Below are 19,720 nucleotides of genomic sequence, written 5' to 3' on the forward strand. Positions count from 1 at the left end.
GACATGGCGAGAGGATGGGATAGAGCGAGAGAGGGAGAGGGGGGAGTGAAAGGCGGTTGTGTGTCATGTACCGTCAAAGAGCCCCTCTTTCATTTTGGAAAAAAAATACTTAAAAAATTGTCATCGAGCTCAAAGGCGGTCCAAATAAATAAAAAATGAGCACACAGAAATATTTGAAATGGCTTAGAAAACATAATAATCTACCCCTATAAAATTAGCAAACTTTAACAAATATGTTGATTTATTCAAAATATAGCAAGCAAGCGCCCCCCCCCCACCCCCCATAATATAGTGAAAATATCACTCTAAACAGGGAGGCAACGATCGAAAGACAATCTTCCAAACATTAAAAAGGTACACACTAAAAATTGAATATCGAAGAAAAAAAAATATATATCTGACAAGCATGATAAGGGGGGGTGGCGAAAATGAGGTCATGCACCCCTTGACCACCCCCCCCCCCCCCCCCGATGCTACTGTCATTCATAATGAAATGGAAATGTATGAATTGCTTTAGCGGCTGTATAGTCAATGAACAATAATCGATCGGTAGTTACCATGAAGTACTTCCTTACTATTTAATGTGATTTCCGATTTTTCATCAATCACTGCATGCTCTGCGGGCACCTTTTTTGTACAGATATCGTTTTTCGACTGTCTTTAAGATGCGGGTTTATGTATAAGTATAATGACAATAACGACAATTTTGATAATTCTTAATCTGCTTTTCATGTTGCAATTATGTGCACCGGTGTATCTCACAACTGTTTTTTTAAAGATCTCTAGGTTTTCGTTCCTGTAAACGAACCTGGTGTTTACATTTCCTTTATGAAAATTTTGAATAAATTTCTTTCAGAAAATCAAATTTTGTGAAAATGAAAGGAATTAAATGTTTATATGAAAAAAAAAGAAATTATGGAATTGAAAGGGTATAAAAGGCATCACTGGCGTACAGCAGATGGAGGGGGTGGGGGCTTGGCGGGCCATAAACACCCCTCCCCCTAAAAAAAAAATCACGACCAAGAAAGGGAGAAAGGGAAGAAAAAGAAAGGAAAGGGTGAAATATGATACTATTTTTGAATATTACATCAGATGTAATCACAAAATTAGAGTTTTGTGTAAAAAAGGTCAATTTGTGCTCGCTTGCTTTGCTCACTCGCGGCATTTTTAAAAACGTTGTCCAATACGCAGTCGCCTGGCTCCCTCATACGACACTGGGGTCATTTTTATGAAAAAGAATACAGAAAGAACATCAACCAACCATAAAAATATAAAGAATCAATGTAAGCTTTAGAGGAAGAAAGGTCTTAACTTTAAAGTTGGCATATGGTGGATTTTTCTGTTATGAAATGGGGGGGGGGGTCATTCTTATATTTTGTACACGGTTTTGAAAAAAGGGGGCACTTCACCCCGCCCCCCCCCCTTCCCGGTTCCGCAGCCCTGTTATTATACACATTTTCTTAGCTTTGGTCATGTCGAATCGAGTTATTTATAAAAAAAAAGGCAATAGATGAGCGGGGGCAAAACTCCCCTTCCATGGACCCAAAAATTCATACTAGATAATAAACCCGACGTAACCAAGGAATATATATTTTCCCATTTAAAGATTTGTCTTTCAAATGAATAATGAAAAAAAATCAACGAGAAATCTTAAATGTCAGGATTTAATTAAAAAGAAAAACTATATCTGTCCTGTCAAGCCATACCACTCCGCTACTAGAAAACTGGACCCACTTGTCTATTCTCCCTTTTTGAGTAAAAAAAAACGTTTAAAAAATAGTTTTCGTCCATGAACCATATTTCACCCCTGTCTTGATTCTGAGGGCATTCACTTGCCAAAACATTAAGCAGTAGACAGATGCATTGGCACCGAATCACTCATTGTCGCATAAAAGTCTACCAAGGCTTGGCGCAATGATGGGGATTGTTTTGAAATGGAGGGGAGGGGTAGGACTAAACAGGTGAGGTTGCGCAGATGGGAGGAGGGCAGATTGTCTGACGTCACAGTGGGAACTTTTCAGGTTGAATAAACTATTCAACGAAGGATATATCAAAAGCGGTTGTTAGTTAATATCCCAGCTATGATACCGGAGATTGCAAATATGTTTATCATGATCATTACAATTACATCAGTTGGTAATTCTATAATATAAAAGGGAAACTTCAAAATGAAAATAATCAAGATTTGAACAAATAGAGTCAAATCCGACAAACACATCAATGAACCTTTTTTTAAAAAAAAATTAGTATAAAAAATAATGACATTGTAAAGTTTTGCATTATTATGGTGACACAATAATTATGCATGATTATCTGATTATTTAGCTGTTTATCATTGAAAGCAAATAACCGTTTCATGAACAAATGATGATAAGAATAATAATAATAACAACAATAATAATAATAAATGTATTAATGATATAGCATTACAACAAGAGTTCTACGACTCAATTGCAAAGCATACTTCATTGACTTTAATATTTTTTTATTCCTATTTTTTATTTTTTAAAAGCAAGTTCACAGCTAGTTACTAATAATGCATTTCCATTTATTTAAAAGCAGGATGAAAGAGCATTGTAGATTAAATGCCTTGCTCACGGGCAAAGGTGCCGCGGCCGGGGATCGAACCCGGATTTTTTCATGTATAGCCAGGTGCCTTAGACTACTCGGCCACGGCACATCCTACAGAGTATCGATTTAACACCTGGGTGGATAGCGGCAAAGTGTGGATTGACACCTTGCCAAAGGACGCTATATATGCCGAGGTGGGATTCGAACCCACGACCCTCTGATTACAAGGCGAGAGTCAGAACCTGCTAAACCACGACGCTTCCAAAAATATCATAAGAAGTCGTAGCAGCAGCAGCAACAGCAGTATTATTATTAGTATTAGTAGTAGTAGTAGTATAGTAGTAGCAACAGCAGTAGTAGTAGTAGTAGTAGTAGTAGTAGTAATTGTAGTAGTAGTAGTAGTATTAGTAGTAGTAGTAGTAGTAGCAGCAGCAGCAGCAGCAGCAGCAGCAGCAGCAGTAGTAGTAGTAGTAGTAGTATGTAGTAGTAGTAGTAGTAGGACGTACTAGGCTATATACTACAAATACTTGTACTGCCGCTATATTGTTCCTACTATCGTTACTACTACTACTGCTACTACTACTACTACTACTACTACTACTACTACTACTACTTCTGCTACTACTACTACTACTACTACTACTACTACTACTACTACTACTACTACTTCTACTATTACTACTACTACTTCTACTACTACCACCACTACTACCACCACTACTACTACCACTTCTATCACTACTACTACTACTACTACTACTACTACTACTACTACTACTACTACTACTACTACTACTACTACTACTACTGCTACTACATCTGCTGCTGCTGAAAAGTTAATGTGTGCGCTTTATAAGTAGCCACTATCACTTATTATTATCTTCATCATCATATTGTTAAAAGAGAGACACAGTATAAACGACCAATATATGAGTATTATGTAACCTGGTTTTACGCTGGAGACGAATCAGGTGTGCAAGTACCTGAGTTTCCGCCAAGTAGATCATTGCCACGATATGGTCTTAAGCCATCGCATCGTTGGACAACCTTCCACAGGATGTTAAACATGAATGTGATCCTGTGAACTAGATGCCAATGAATCCAACATGTGCCATATTTCTTGACCGTTACGTAACCAAACAACTTTTTAAGAATACCTTATCAATTAGAATGTGCCATTTGACATCGTTTGAACTTCGAAGCATTTACTGCCAAAGCAACAACATCTTTAGAAAGTCTTCTCATTTACTTTGACTTAGAGTAGAACTTGGTATCACTTTGACTTCTAGTTGCCAAATGTATTTCCGGTATCACCCGTGGTTTCTGTTTAAGATCATATGTTTAATGTAAAAAAAAAAACGAATTGGGGTATATAAAAGGCAAAGAGCAAGGTGATGAACATTCAAACGTTTCGAAGACTTATCGAGAGATCCTTAGAAGCTCACCCGCTCTTGGGGCGCACTGGGTCAGTCCGTTAGCAGAGGATGACATTTCTAGAAGCTCAAATATCGCCATCATCTCAGCTTCTTCGGGATACCACATCTTCTTGAACATCCTCAACAATCGATTGTTTAAAAAAACATCTAAAAGTCGGTTGTGAACTCGTTTTGGTGAAAACGACTCCAGGAATCCTCCATCATGCCATCACGTACAATTTTGCCAGCTCTTTTCATGGTTTTAAGTAAGTTAGGATCAATACAGATTCAATATTATATGTTTTTAATGTATGTTACCCAATGGTTGCAATTGGGCAATTTTTCGTTGGTTTGATGTTTATTCATTTTCAACTGGTCCATGGTTTAATCAATGGGCGGCTTTTGCTTAAATACAACATTGTTGCATGTTAATGTCGAACTGGTTATTGTCATGGTTTAAATGAAATTGAATTCTGATACGTATAGGAAATGTAAGAATTTCACACTTTTTTTGGGGGGGGGGGGGTGAAGGAGTATTTGGTGATTCATATAATATGTATAAACAATCTAAAGAGACAGCGCATCAAAATTTCGTTCTTCAATATGAACTTTGATTTTTTAATTTGAGCATATCGGAGAAAAGATGTTCTTATCTTTATCCATAATGATAATAAAATCACACGATTGAAAATAAGGATAAAAAATATACACTCCATTTCGTTTTATTGTCACACCGGCGATCGAAGCCGACTATTTACCGATAAAAGCTATTATACCAATGACATAGCCCTGCTGGGGCGAACACAGTGTGTTCACATAGTGGATTATGTAAACATAATTATTATTCACACTGTTGAAATGCTTAAATTCAACAGTGTGAAGATATGTTCACACTGTGGACACCTCGACAGTGTGACTGCTCACATCGTGTTCACATGGTCAACTATATGAATATGTTTTTCACACTTAGTTGAAATGCTGGAATTTAACAGTGTGAAAGTGATTTCAAATTGTGTTCCACACTGTGAACACACTATTGCACAAACCGTGGGACACTGTGCTCTTTCCAGTCGGGACTATCGGTAGGTTTGGAGATGATTTCGTTGGCGCCAATTAGTAAAACTCTTACTTTACTTTAGCCAGCAAGTACCAACATTAAAAAAAGAGAGAACTGAAAACAAATTTCTGAACATTATATCGGAACATCTTTCTTTTTCTAGCCTGCAGTATGGTCAGCAACCTTGCAGGAGCGAGGGTGGTTTTAAAAGATACCATAATGGAAGTCAAGCAGCAGCAGCCAGCTGAACTACGGATAGAACCCTTCTATGGTGCTCCCGCCAATCAGGAGGTAGAACCAACAGGTATGACTGAGGTGACTGAAAGCGGCAGTCTTTCTGAGGAATCGTCCGAGGAAGATGATACGGATGTTGATACCGATACCGACACCGACAACGACGTCGACACGACAGACGGTAGCACCGCGGCGTCCATCAACATCGGGGCACTGCCGAACACCAACGTCGAGTTGGTCAATGACGCGGGCGTCGTGTCTGGAAACCAACTCCCGATAAAGGGTAGGCCGGATCACATGCCTAGCAACCAAGATGTCAGGATGACGTCATCGTCATCGAATGCGACGACCGGCATCGCCATCGCAGCCATGCTCATGGTATGCCTTGGCATGGGATCGATCGTCTTCGTGATCAGGAAATACAGGCACCATTTCCCTGTTGTTGTGCGGGTATAACTTGATGGAGCTGTATGGAGATGTTTTCGCAATCACCATACCGACGCTTTCTGGAACGTTAAGAATCTATTGTTTCATGACAATGTAGCCATTGTCGAGAATCTGTGAATCAAAACAGCAGCCGTCGTCCTGAACTCGGACAAACGACATAAGCCTATTGCAATTTTTCGACGATCTGCTGTCCCGGTCCACCAATTTTCGACAAAGACCTCTAAGCTGTTCCTTGTGATTTGACCGGCATTTTCAATAGATTTACTATGTTGTAGAATCATTCGTTGTAATTGCGAAAAACCCACTATTGATTTGATCTGATTTATTGTTTTCTTCTGCATTCATAACATTCGTATACAATACAATTTTCATTACGTAACAAACATAATATATCGGTAATTTATTTTGGTATGAATCATAAAGAAAAAAAAAAGTCATTCTAAACAAATATGATCTACTATTGCCTCAGTCTTACAGACGAATCGGACTCCAGACCGACCTAAGCTATTACGTTATTTCCAATGACATGTCAACGGTCGGATTGGAGTCGGTTTCGTTGGTATGACTGTAGCATAAGGATTTGATGGTACCGAAGAGTGCCGTGGCCGAGTGGTCTATGGCGCCTGCCTAGACACGTGATAGTCCGTGGTTCGATCCCCGGCCACGGCACATATTCCCGTGAGCAGTGCATTTAATCAACATTGCTCTTTTATCCTACATTCAAATAAATGGAAATGCTATAAGGATTCTTGGTAACAATGTGTCAACTTGTTTTAAAAGAAGATGAATACTTTATTGGAAACTGTGAGACTTATTATCAATATCCCATCCGAGGGAATATTTACGGATATAGTCTATACCATACCAAAGTTCAATGTCGTACAAACCATTATTGAAGCACAGACTGACCACCAGAAAGCTTCCCGTGTAATAGAAGATCTTTCTGTAGTTTATATATATATGTTTTTCATGTATATATATTGTATAAGTGTACTTTTTTAATATATAAATTAATGAGTGATTAAAGTGATTAATCACGTAATATAATCGGGTTTGATGATGACCATAATATAGGTGCAATTTTTCTAACAATGTACATAGCTAATTTCATAACAATTTTGGTTTTTCTTGGGGGGGGGGTAATGAAAGGGATATTAACTACGACTAGACATTCCATAGCTTTTGGAGAAGCATAAAACATGTACATGTATAATCATGTTCGTGATTGTAATATCAAAAATAATAATTTGATTGTTGCATAATCAAGTATGTATGTTTTTCATGGTCTCGTTTACAGAAACGTTGATGATTTTATGAAATTCGGAGTGAAAAAGTAATAAAAACAGTCATTCATAAATGAATTCGAACTCGAGTGTAATTTACAGGGAGTTTTATATTCACTGTGTAGAAGTAGGGGATGGGAGAGTGCGAGTGATAGATTTAAATACAAATATTGAGAAGGGGAGCCTGAGAGGAGGGGGGGGGGGTAAGAAGTAGGGAGAACGGGATAGATGGAGGGAGAGAGAGAGATAGGGGGAGAGAGGGGGGGGGGGGAGTAATTTATTTATTTCGTCTCTTCATGTCATGCTAATGTACAGTGTGACCATCACAAAAGTAAATACATTGCTTTTTACACAAAAACGATGTATAATTATGATCATTTACATATCTGATTATACCAAGGTTGCAGACATGCAGTGGTATGACAATATAAGCAGAAGCTTGAGCCGTTGTCACACCTTTGGATATATAAAATGCATGCAGAAATAAGAGAGAAAGAGAGTAATTGTGCAATCGAGAGAGAGAGAGAAAGAGTAGGAGAAAGAGAAATAGAAAGATTGAAAGAAAGAAAGAAAGAGGGAGGGGGAGAGAGAGATGGAGCGGGAGACAGACAGACAGGAAGGGGGAGAGAGAGGGGAGGGGGAAGGGGTGAGAGGGGAAGAGAAGGATAAGAAAATTAATAGTTAAATCCATATTTCAGTGTCTTTATTTAGAGCTTTTAAGCTGTCATTTAATGATAAATCAAAATGTAGCAAGAGTATAAGATTATATCATAATGCACAAAGGCATATATCATCAATTACCACGTTGGCGGTCAATTAATGGATCAAAAGTTGGATTGCAGATGATATCCTGTTGCGTTTCGTGCTGGGAGCGCATCCCGTTTGGTGAACAAAATGAAATGAAAAATATATAAAAAGGCGAGAGAAAGTCCAGAGATATCAACTTGTTCCGAAACCTATTCATGGTCACTGCAGAACAGCTTAATTTCATGCAATCTATAACATCGTAGCTCAGAATCCGGCATCTTCAAACCGAACATGGCATCCGTTCGAATCTTCAGCACCTTCCTCGTCATCAGTCTAGGTATAGTTTGCATCACTTTTTTCCCTTTTAAATATTTCTATCAATCAATTGTTATGTATGCTAGTGAGGTTTGTTATTCGGTATATGATATATATGAGATTTTCTTTTTAAATAGGAGGCTGCATTCCATGAGATTCAGTTCTAGCAGCCTCCCGTTACCAGACTACTAGTATCTGAATCATAATCTTGTCGATATTGTGTACGTAAAATTTTGCAAAATATATCATATCCTTCATCAAGATGTAATAAGTCATGCGACTAATCTTTTACTTTGGAAATAAGCGAAATAGAAATATGAAAATAAGTCACTTTAGAAAGTGAAATTTTCTTGCACCAATTTTTCATCATGTGTATAAATCTTCAAATTCTATAACTACAAATTAGCTTCATTTCTGGAGATTTTTTATTTCATATTTTGTCACATTTCAGAATAAGATTTACATTATAAAGCGGATCTGTGTAATCATCGTTCTTTTCATGTAGCCGTTTTCTCCCGGCATCTATTCTTCCAAGCATTGTGCTTATGATAGCTGGTCTTTGTTGTTTCTAATTATTCATAGTCTTACTTTTTACTTAGTATGAATTATGTCTGTACAAAGTCTATTGCTATTACCTGAATGGTAATTCATTTATGATAATTGTGTCTGTTGTTTATCATCATTGAGTAGCTTTATTTCGATTTAACATTAAATACAGAAACCCGTGCAAATAATCAAAACAATTTTTATTTAATTATAACAGCCTGTTCAGTGGGTATCTTGGCCCAGACACAACCCGATCAACCTACAAATGCTGCTCCACCGAATCAACCGACACCTGCAGCTCCACCGAATCAACCGACACCAGCTCCTTCTCCCGCCGCCAAACCTACCCCGGCTGCAATCACCTCAGGGAGCAAGAGTGCTTCTTCCACGTCAGACTCTTCGGAAGAGGCTCCCGGTCCCGCTCCCCCTCCCAACCCAGCTCCGGCCCCGAATCCAGCTCCGGCTCCAGGCCCTAATCCGGCTCCCTGTCCGGCTCCAGGCCCTAATCCGGCTCCCTGTCCGGCTCCAGGTCCCAATCCAGCCCCAGCATCAGCAGCTGGTCCCGTTCGGATAGCACCCGCTCCCCTAGGCTCACACCTGAGAAGGAGCGACTCATCAAGTGCGGCTGGCGTCGCTGTTGCCGTATTAGCAGCCGTCGGATTCATCGCAGGAGCAGTCATCTTCGCCGTCAAGAAGTACAGACACAATTCTCCCGCCCTATTGGAAGCCTAAGAAATGCCACATATATATTAAGGAAATTCTAAAGATAGGAAAATGCTAATACTACATGTATCTCGTAATTTTTGAAATTCAATATCAGAGGAAATGAAATAATTCTGATATAATGTAAGCATGAGTTAAAGCTCAGCTCTCATTATACGAAATTTTCATTAAAAAACATATAAGTTCATATAAAGTGAATGGATGGAATGATAACTTTCAAAATCATTAACTTTTCTGAACTAGAGTAGAAACTCAAGCTATTACCTGATTTTTGAGTGGCCCCTGCAATACACTCCTAAAAACTTGCGTAGATGTCGTTTGGCAACAGAGTTAGAATTTGCCAAAACTAGGCCGAAGCATAGTCAAGAATAATTGACCAATTTGTGTACAGAAAATGTTGCTCAACATTCGGTCATATTCACACCTATCTGTGGTCCCTTTGTTCATTTTGGTCATGATGTTGGGCACACTTAACCAACAAGATGAATGTTGATTATTATATTGAGAAACACACATATTTATTGTTCACCGGATAAGCATAAGAAACAGTTAGGTTAAGCATTGGTTAAACATTGACCAACAAGTTTGATAGTGGGTTCTCATACAGCACCCTATTTCTGTCAGATTTGACACTCAGCATTTCAAGATAATGTGATTGGAACTTAGATATATTGGGTGCTGACGGTTGTTTACGTCCGTTTGACATTTTCAATATAATAAGCAGTATATAACGAAGTCAAATATATTAGGCATAATAACATACATCGTAGCATAATAGGAAACAGTGCAAAATTGCCTCTGTTGATTTCAGTATTAAATGTAAAATACAATTTTGCATACTGTAGAAACAATTTGCACTGAATAAAGTGAAATGGAAATGCCTTCTTTCTCATCTAAAGCATTATATAATTCTGACAAAGTATATGTTGTTAAGGTTTTCGTCTTCCGGCTCACCTATTTTCATTTTATTGGTTACCAAAAATCCCGTCTGCTCATTATTTATCTTGTAATCTTATGACGTAATAATCTTAATTATTATACGCCCACATACTTTGGATACTTTGGAAACAAAACTTATTAATTTCACTTAAACCTGGTTGCGTCCTCGTGTCCTTGGTTATATGATATTGATTAAAAAAGGAGAGTTGTTGAGACAAAATGTCAATCATTTGTGATCATCAAGATATTTAAAGATTAATATATATTTAAGAATTGAATGAATATTGACCGCATGTATATAAGTATATGTGTAAAATATGTATCGTTTCATTTAAGAAGAAGAAAATGAGGAAAAGAACCAAAATATATAAAAGAGAGAAGCAAAGAGGATAAAAGTGAACTGGTGGAAGTGCAACGATGAATAAGGGAAAATAAATAGGAGAGGGAGGAAAATACAAGTAAGAAAGATGAGGAGGAAGAAGAACAAGAAAAGAAGAAGAGGAAGATAAAGAAAAGAAGAGGAAGATGAAGTAAAAGAAGTATATCAAAAGCAGAAGAAGAAGAAGAAGAAGAAAGAGAAAACGAAGAAGGAAAAGAAGACTAAGAAGAGGATGACAAAAAGAGGAAGTAAAAGAAGAGTAAGAAGAACAAGAAATGGAGGAGGAAGAAGAAGAAGAGACGACGGAGGAGAGGATGAGAAGAAGAGAGGGAAGAAGGAGAAAAGTTGGAAAAGAGTGATTAAGGAGTAGGAAAATTTAGAGGCGTAGACTGCAGGGGAAGGGGAGAGGAGGGATGGATAGAAAGAGAGAGAGAGAGAGAGAGAAAGAGAAAGAAAGACTAAATGAAGGGTGTCACGAGATGAAAATCATATAACAAAAATCAACAGATCATAAATTATTTTCAGCACAATCATGACGTGGGGTTGGTGTCTTGCCCCCTCCCCACGATTTTCCCCCAAACTTAAATTTACCTACACACATTCACAAATACCCACCCAAGGTTTATTCAAGATCAATCAACTTCAATAAGACAATTTTAAAAGGAATATGCTCTCAGGATCAGCTCGGTCGCTTATCCCTCTCTCGAACACTTTATTTTTTCAATGTGCGAAAAAAAAAAGTGTTGCATGTGATAATGTCGGCCTACTCTCGCTCTTCCCCCGCCTCCTTTTTTGAACTTCACCACGATATACCTTTCTCTCTCCCTTTCTGTCTTTGCTGGTTTCCCTATTTTTCTGTTTCCCTGTTTCTCCTTCCCCAATATCCCTCTTCCATTTTCATCCGTCATTATCGTGAAACGATAAAAGATAAAAGATAAACAGTTGCAACGTTCTTTCTTTCTTTTTTTCAACAAAGATTTTTTTTATTAGATCATTTTTCTGAAGAAAAAAAGTTTCAATATAACAAAAAATGTAATATGGTTATAACAAGATGACATTATTAAGTGGACAATACATGATGTTAAAAGGAAGGGAGAAATATTAAAACTCGACGTTACATTCACATATCACAGCATATATACAATATTAACATGGCAAAGGCAGTTAAATAGATGATAACATTTGGACATTTTCTTCATAAAACTGATACAACCTGAAGATAATGTTCGTTCAAGCAAAAAAGAAATGTTTTGATTTTTCATTCTTCCTCTGATGTGAAATGTGAAACGAGATGTGGTCTGTACTTCCGTACTCCAAAGTATGCTCCTACTACAACTACGGCAATCAGCGCAAGAACGGCGAAAGCAACCCCGACGCTCGTCCCCGAACTTCCCGATCCCCTGCCGAACATCTGATTCGGGTCCCGAGCTCCGGTATTCGGCAACTGTCGTCCGTTCGCAGCCAGCATCGGGAGGTTGCCGCCGATTGGTGCCGGTGCTGCGGCGGCTGGAGCGGCGGCGGCGGTGTTGGCAGCGGCGTCGTCATCGTCTGTTTCTGATGACATTGATTCGGATGAGGCAGAGGCCGATGGGTCGGTCTGGGCCATCGGGGCTTGAGGGTCGATCTGTGTTTGCTTCTGGGGTGATCCGATAAGCTTCGCCACTCCTGGAAATTTGGCTCTTGCTTCTGTTACCAGGCAGAGTGCTAAAAGATAAAGAAATGTTGCAAAGAAATTGAAATTATACTGTGATCTTAGCCATGATTGTGATTATTTCCCTACTAGAAAGAACACAGTGTCTCACAGTGTGTGCCACAGTGTGTTCACAGTGTGGAACACAATGTGAAATCACCTTCACACTGTTGAATTTGAGCATTTCAACAGTGTGAATCACATAATCAATCATGTGAACACACTGCGAACAGTCACACTTTCGAGTTGTCCACAGTGTGGAAATATCTTCACAGTGTTACCAGTGTGAATACAACTTTCACATACATGAAGTCCATTTTGCTGTCAATGGATCAAAACCAAATCGAACACTCTCGCCCAAGCCAATAATGCTCGCAATACATTTCATCATTTCACAGAGCCGTAGACATAATCAAACGCGGTCGCGTTCCTGCATTCTAAAACCCCTTTCAGGATTGTTTTTGGAAAAGCTACAACGCTGTTTTTTTTTCTTTTTTTTTTTTTGGGGGGGGGGGTTACAAAGTATATGCATACAATCAAGGAAGCAAAGTGACCAAGTCGATTATTTTTTTTTCTTAAGATTGTAGGTCTCATACCTTTTCGATGGAATATGAAGAAAAGTTTAATTGATAAGCAGATTATTTTTTCCAGGAAGCAGCAGCTTCCTACCCGTCCGCTTCCTATATTGCTACAGTCACACCAACGAAACCGATTCTAAACCGATCGATAGTATGTAATTAGTTTCAACGTAATAGATTTGATCGGTCTGGAGTCGGTGTCACCGGTGTGACTGACCATGTCCATGTAACAAAATTAAGAAAGCAATATTGACATCTTACCACCCAGGAAAGCCACAAGGCAGACTATCTTTGCTGATGAAACCATGGTTCTGTGATGATAGCAAAGCCAAGTTCTTCAAATCAGTAACTGCTACTGGAAGTTGTATACCTATCGAGCCGAGGGGTAATCTGACGAGTATGCCCCTCACGTCTCCCTTTTATACAATTTTTCCCTCCAAAATTTAACATTTGTATATTTTACACCTGTGTAAATTTTGTTAATAGCGAAGGTAAATAATTAAGAAAAGAAATGAAGCTCAATTAATTTGGCGCTGAGACACGTTGATTTAACCTCGACTGAAAATGTATTTCTTTTCATATTTCCTTGACATATATCATGTAAATGAAAAATTGACTCTTTGACGACTAGACCTTCGCAAATTGTGGTCACTTCAATCATTTATCTTAATATCCCTGTATACTTATCTCAGTCCTTCTGTAGCAGATATAATTCATACAGTGGATAGGCGTTAACAGGTGATATAGTCATATGAATCATCACAAAATAGTGGCGCGCATGCAACTGAATGCCAAGAATTCACTCGCTTGAACTTGAATATTTTTTTTAATTTTTATTCCCGCCTTTAAGTTAGCACGGGTTAATTGTATGAGTATTCTCATCATAATGCAAAAATGCGAACCAAAATATTAATTAGTCCGGAGGACATTTCATGATTGCGATTTCTTGGTTTAAATGTATTTGTATTCAAATCTTGAATACCGCTGGGAGGTTATGTGTATTCTTTTAATTATTTTTTTTACTTTGATAATTATTCGTAAAGCACACATATTCTCTTGGTTGAAAAGAATAACGTTATAATGTAATGTATTTTCTTCCAATTATTTTTGTGGCTTTGGTCATTTTTCGTAAAGCACACAACTTAATAATCACTTGATTCGAATGTTTCTTAACTTAAACATTGCATGCCGGTGGATTCTTCCGCCTGATAATTTTTAAGACTTTAGTAATTGTTTGTAAAATTTTGGTTAAATTGTGGATCCGGTATCCAGAAAAAAATGTTCTTAGAACGAAAAATACAAACGGGGATGAAGTAGGGTGAAAGGAGATGGCTAATTTATGACAAGGGAAAATAAATCTTCTTGGTAGTAAAGGGAAGAATAAATGAATAATTTTATAACTAGTTTCCTTTCTACATAAATATATAAAGGCATCTTCTGATCGTGCTCTATGACACTATAGACGCCCAATTTGGTCATCAAATTGAACTTCAGGACCGTTGGTTAGAGTACTCTCCAAAAAATGGGGAGTAAGAAAGGGAAGCCTAGTTAAAAGTTGAAATTGGAGTGAAATCAAAATTTTAATCTCGTTTTTTTTATTTTATTTTTTTATCCTTGAAGTAACTCCGATATGAACAATTAAGTCACAAATTAAAAAAAGCCCTATATAGTACATGTATAGATCGCGAGATCATAACCTGGTCCTTCTTATCGCACTCCTTGTTTCTCTCACCCCTCCCACAATCCACCCCCCCCCCTCTCTTTCTTCTCTTCTCTTTCGTTGGTTCTTTCTGCACGATATTGTTTGAATTATTTTATTATCATATATAACATACTTCTAATATGCAAAGAAGTAGATTTAGGGTTTAAATTGGATGAGTAAGTACTGTCAAAAAAGTCACTTTTGATTTCTTGATTTCTAGATTTCTTGACAGACATATCCACTCAAATCTGTCACTTCTTTATAAAATGTTCAAAATATAAAAACAAATGATATAGTAGCTGCATTCTACAAAAGATTTGAAAATTCTACCATCATGGACATCCAAAGTAAATGAGAAAATGTCAAAATTGGAGCTGACTACGTAATTTATCACAGCTAAAAGTCGGGTGCGGGTATTAAGTTTAACACCAGCCCGGTGTCTATACAGGAAAACAACAGAGAAGTGTCGAGACAACACCTGTTCAGAATGAAATCAATGTTTTGCACTCTAAAAAGATATTGGGTAAAAATGCTATGTGTTCAACCAACATTGGGAATTTCTTTTGGGCATTTTTATTTATCCAATGCGAGGCAAATTTTGCCATTCTTAAGTAATTGCTGCTTGTTTTTTTAACCTTACTGGACAATAATGCTTCCCGCATAAGGTAAAATAAAACTGGTTGGACACAATTACCCTAGTGCGGTTTAAAATTGTACACAAATTTGTGTTTACAATGTACCACCGATTGGTGTTTTTAAAGGAGAATGAAACCTTTGGATCAAGATAGCTTGTGTGAAAACAGAAAAATCAAAGAAACAGATCAACAAAAGTTTGAGAAAGTTATGACCATTTGAATATTGTGATCACTATTAAATGCTATGGAGATCCTTAAATTGGCAACGCGACAAATGTGTGATGTCACTTGTGAACAACTCTCCCCATTACTTTAGTATATATTTCACTTAAGTTGCCCCTTTTATCACATCTATCAGTAGATCATGTGTTCTTTCTATAGGATGGAAAGTAATACAGATTTTTAAAGAATACATCATAGATAAAGAGTTTGTATCACTATAAGAAAGAGCAAAAAGAGACATTTTGAGGGTATTTTATAGTCCATCAAAGGGAAAGTTGTTCACTTGTGACATCACACATCCTTGTCGCATTGCCAATGGGAGGATCCCCATAGCAATATTCAAATGCTCATAACTTTCCCATTATTTGTTCGATTTTTCTCAAACTTCCTTTGTTCTTCTTCTTTGATTTTTCTGTTTCGACACAGGCCTACTTGTTCCAAAGGTTTCATTTCCCTTTAATGCCTATCTGGTGTTAGCCCAAAGCTAATCTGGTGCTGCATAAACACCTCTGCAGATCACTCATACATGTAACTGTCAGGGTAATGATTACTGAATTATTTTTCTTCCCCATTATAACGCAATGAAAGCGCACAGTGCACAAAAGAAGGAAACATCGAATGTTAACAAAAGTTTGACACGTTCGGCCTCTCATATTTTGAGCGCAGCATAAGACCACGGCCTAAGGTAAACCGGACTTCAAAATATAACTACGGATGTGGCACTACATTTGCTTCGGTGAAAATTGCTCCCGGCTTTATTTCGTCTAAGATATACAGTCAAACCTGTGTTAGTGGCCACCTGTCTATAGTGGCCACCTGCCTATAGTGACCACTAAAACTGATTCCCATGGAGGTAGATTGTGTGTATAAGAACCTGTCTATAACAGCCACCTGTCTATAAAGGCCACATTTTGTGTTTCCCTTGGGTGGTCACTATAGACAGGTTTCACATAGGGTTATGGTTGCTATAGGGTCTTATGTTAGGGTCTTATGATAGTGGTGAATCCATTGTTGAAGTCGGTCATTCCACTAGTGTGTGGAATTAACAGCGGAGAAATTGTCGCCGGGGCAAATGTCGTGAAACCCAATACCATGAATGCGGGCTTATGGTGTAATAGTTCCTCTGCAGTCAGCTGCTTCGCTGAGAACTTATTCGTCACTCATAACGCCCGGGAACTATGAAAATCGGGCGAAACATTGGCGGGTAACAAAATAATCAACCCTTCACTTGGGTGACGTCAGTATTCGCTCTCATGCGATTGGCCGAGAGTTATCGAGAGTGATTGGAAGTTTCCACATATCAGGCTTACTGTGTGAGTGGTGTGTTATACATTTGGGCCTGTTGTGACTAATCTTGAGTTTTCTCACCCCCTCATAATCTGTCAATATCGTTTACAGCGTCTGTCTCATCTGTTCTTTCAATTATCGTCCATATACAATCTCCTTATTCCCTGCCTGCCAAACTTTGTATTCTGTCTCCCCTCGTATTCGAACTGCTGTGCTACTTCTACACTGAAAAAATCAAGGGTTTGATTAAATTAATAAATTTGTCCTATACAATGTACCTGTCCATGGAAAACCAGCAGCAGCATTTATAGTTGCAGCTGTGTATTGGCTAACAGCAACAATTTGTGCCTTATTTCTTTAGGTACTACGTTCGATTTGAAATGTGATTTTTTTATCTTAAGTAAATCATGTTCGAGTCGTTGTAGAGGGTCGAGGTTCGAGCCATATCTCCCTCGTCTTTCGGATAGTAACGTTAAAAACACAAATCATTTTTTTTAAATAATATTTTTATTTTCTTCCTCTTTCAAAACAATAAGTTGACAATCACAATTCATATAAATAAAGATTCTTTGCAAGTATACAATCAATTAACAATCAAACAAATAAATATATCAATATCAATTAGATTACAAATATTTTTAAAATGATTACAAATGAAATCAAACCGCCAAATTTCTCTTCTATAACAATATGAAACTTTTAAGAGAAAAAAAAATTACCTCAATATCATGTTAATATCAAAATTATGTCAAATCAAATAAGAAACTCTACAAGCCTTCAAGAGGAAGATTACATATATATGTTTCACTCACCCAAGCACCCCACACTCCCTACCACACAATATACCACCCCCCCCCAAAAAAAAAAAAAAAACACACACACACGCCCTCACAAACACAGAAGACCCCCCCCCCCTCCCAGGCAGCAAACATACCATAGCACACTCGCATTCACACACTCCAAAAAAATGAAGTGCCAATCCAGCTCCCAAAGAGCGCGCACAGCGACTGCACCCGGAGCGCCGAACCAAATCATACAAACACCCTCACACACACACACACACACGCACACATCTCCTCACATCCTACTCGTATATACCCATTGCGGAAATCATCTTATGGATAGCGCCCTCAACTCAATAACACCACATAGAAAACACCAGATAAGTGCTGAAATAACACCAGTTTAGAATCACACCGACCTTGTTTTATTTTAACACTGAATGATATCGAATATGATGTATAGTCCAAAGCTAAACTGATGTTGTGTTAATATTTCTTTCGCGACTAATCCTGGCGTAGTGCGTAGTAATTGCTGTCTTTTAATGAAGAATTGTTTCATTACAAACTAAAGGTGTTACTATCGATGTTCATCAAACCCACATTTAACATGACGTCTTAGAACTAAGGTAGTTACTGAAATCCTTGTATCTTATTGGCTCAGAACAAATTCTGTCACTTTTTGCTTCATGAACAGCCTCCTCCGCTATTGAACCTCTTGATTTTGCCCTGGCCATTTCACCCCCAAACTCATCCCGCGATTCTTAAACCCCATTCAAGATTACAAAAATTCACTGGCGTACCTAGGATTTTCCAAAAGGGGGGCAATTTTTTTGGAGGATATTTCATCCACGAAAAAAAATTGACGAGCAAAAAAAAAAGTCAAGGTCTTCAACCAAAAAAAAAAGATTTATTTCCAGAAAAAATTGACAAGCAAGAAAATAAAAAGAAGAAGAAAATAAAAGGTCTTCAGGTTCAAAAGAAGGGGCAAACATCTGTTTTCATTGTATTTTTACATTACAAATTATTAATTTGGCTTCTCAAAGGAGGGCATGTCCCCTGGATCAGCTGTGACTCGTCAGGGGGGCGGGATACGTCCCCTGCATGAGTTTTGACTTGTCAGGGGGCAGTCTCGCCCCCGTTACACTGTAAAAACTGCGGTGTTAAAATTGACACCGATTGGTGTTAATAGAGGACCAACCCTGAGATGTTAAGATTACACCCTAGAGATTAAACATGACACCAAAGAGTGTAAATATAACAACAAAAGGTGTTGTAATAACAACTATAGGTGTAAAACTAACACCACCAATTTAACACCGGTGTAAAATAACTGGTGTGGTCCTCTATGTACACCGTTCTTGTTGTGTAGGTACGCTAGTGTCAAGATTTTTAACATAAACAAACAACAACAGTTGACTTGATTCATATATAGTTATTTGGAGTTGTGTTTGATCACAACTAAAACAGACAAACGCAAGTCACTTGCTCTCTTCTGATTGGTTGTAGATCAAGTTGCGATTGATATTTCGAGTTGCGTTCAATTGCAACTATTCCTGCAACGGGACCCTGATAAGAATTATGGTAGCTGACAGAAGGGAGGAGAAATTAATCACTCCCACTTTTCACCCCTTAATTATGCAGATTCCCTGTTCGTCTCAGACAATAATGAACAGCGCCAAATTAATACAAGATTGATGATCGGTCTTGTTATCTCCCTTCACTGCGTATATTGAGTTAATAGAGGCAAGGACACGTTTTCATAACCTGATAACTATCCCTTCCCCTGCATAATATCACTTTCTCGGCCAATATTCTTCCACAATTTCACCTGTTCAATCGCTGCACCTTTCACTAACTCTTAATTTGCCGTGATGACAAGTATGAATATGAAATCATGCAAATATGTTTTTTTTAGAGAGAGTTTCATGTTTCCGTTGTGGACATCATTTCATCTTGGTCTTACACAAAAGCTAGCGATGCGATTAGATAATCTTACGTGCCAAGACACGTGCGATTAAGACTTAGGTGACGAGTTACCTATAACAACACTGACAGGTATGTGGTATTGTTCTTCAGTAATTCCATAATTATGAAATGATATCCTTTTGAATTTTCGATCCAGCGAAAATTTGTATAAAAGTGGGTTGATCCCAGAGATTTTCATCACT

At 38.0% G+C, this 19,720-nt stretch overlaps 3 protein-coding genes across 3 annotated transcripts; 2 read left to right on the plus strand and 1 right to left on the minus strand.

The window, feature by feature from the left end:
- The first annotated feature begins 3,977 nt into the window (after positions 1–3,977).
- Positions 3,978–5,928, plus strand: LOC121414730. Its single transcript, XM_041607797.1, has 2 exons — positions 3,978–4,252; positions 5,207–5,928. Exons 1-2 carry the CDS (start codon positions 4,210–4,212, stop codon positions 5,731–5,733), a joined length of 570 nt encoding a protein of 189 aa, XP_041463731.1. The 5' UTR covers positions 3,978–4,209; the 3' UTR covers positions 5,734–5,928.
- A 2,023-nt stretch (positions 5,929–7,951) lies between these two features.
- Positions 7,952–10,060, plus strand: LOC121414732 (vegetative cell wall protein gp1-like). The gene is made up of 2 exons (XM_041607798.1): positions 7,952–8,091; positions 8,833–10,060. The coding sequence occupies exons 1-2, from the start codon at positions 8,046–8,048 to the stop codon at positions 9,345–9,347; spliced, it is 561 nt and encodes a 186-aa protein (XP_041463732.1). The 5' UTR covers positions 7,952–8,045; the 3' UTR covers positions 9,348–10,060.
- Positions 10,061–11,650: 1,590 nt separating this feature from the next.
- LOC121414830 lies at positions 11,651–13,231 on the minus strand. Its single transcript, XM_041607886.1, has 2 exons — positions 13,186–13,231; positions 11,651–12,360 (listed from the first exon to the last, which is right to left on the minus strand). Exons 1-2 carry the CDS (start codon positions 13,229–13,231, stop codon positions 11,915–11,917), a joined length of 492 nt encoding a protein of 163 aa, XP_041463820.1. The 3' UTR covers positions 11,651–11,914.
- Between the last annotated feature and the right edge of the window lie 6,489 nt (positions 13,232–19,720).

The sequence above is a fragment of the Lytechinus variegatus genome, chromosome 5 (assembly GCF_018143015.1).
Source record: "Lytechinus variegatus isolate NC3 chromosome 5, Lvar_3.0, whole genome shotgun sequence".
Taxonomy (NCBI): Eukaryota; Metazoa; Echinodermata; class Echinoidea; order Temnopleuroida; family Toxopneustidae; genus Lytechinus; species Lytechinus variegatus.

Coding starts and splice junctions, on each gene's coding strand:
- LOC121414730 (XM_041607797.1), top strand. CDS start 4,210: ATGCCATCACGTACAATTTTGCCAGCTCTTTTCATGGTTTTAA. Junction 4,253..5,206: donor AGCTCTTTTCATGGTTTTAA/GTAAGTTAGGAT, acceptor TTCTTTTTCTAG/CCTGCAGTATGGTCAGCAAC.
- LOC121414732 (XM_041607798.1), top strand. CDS start 8,046: ATGGCATCCGTTCGAATCTTCAGCACCTTCCTCGTCATCAGTCTAG. Junction 8,092..8,832: donor CTTCCTCGTCATCAGTCTAG/GTATAGTTTGCA, acceptor TAATTATAACAG/CCTGTTCAGTGGGTATCTTG.
- LOC121414830 (XM_041607886.1), bottom strand. CDS start 13,231: ATGGTTTCATCAGCAAAGATAGTCTGCCTTGTGGCTTTCCTGGGTG. Junction 12,361..13,185: donor CCTTGTGGCTTTCCTGGGTG/GTAAGATGTCAA, acceptor TTTATCTTTTAG/CACTCTGCCTGGTAACAGAA.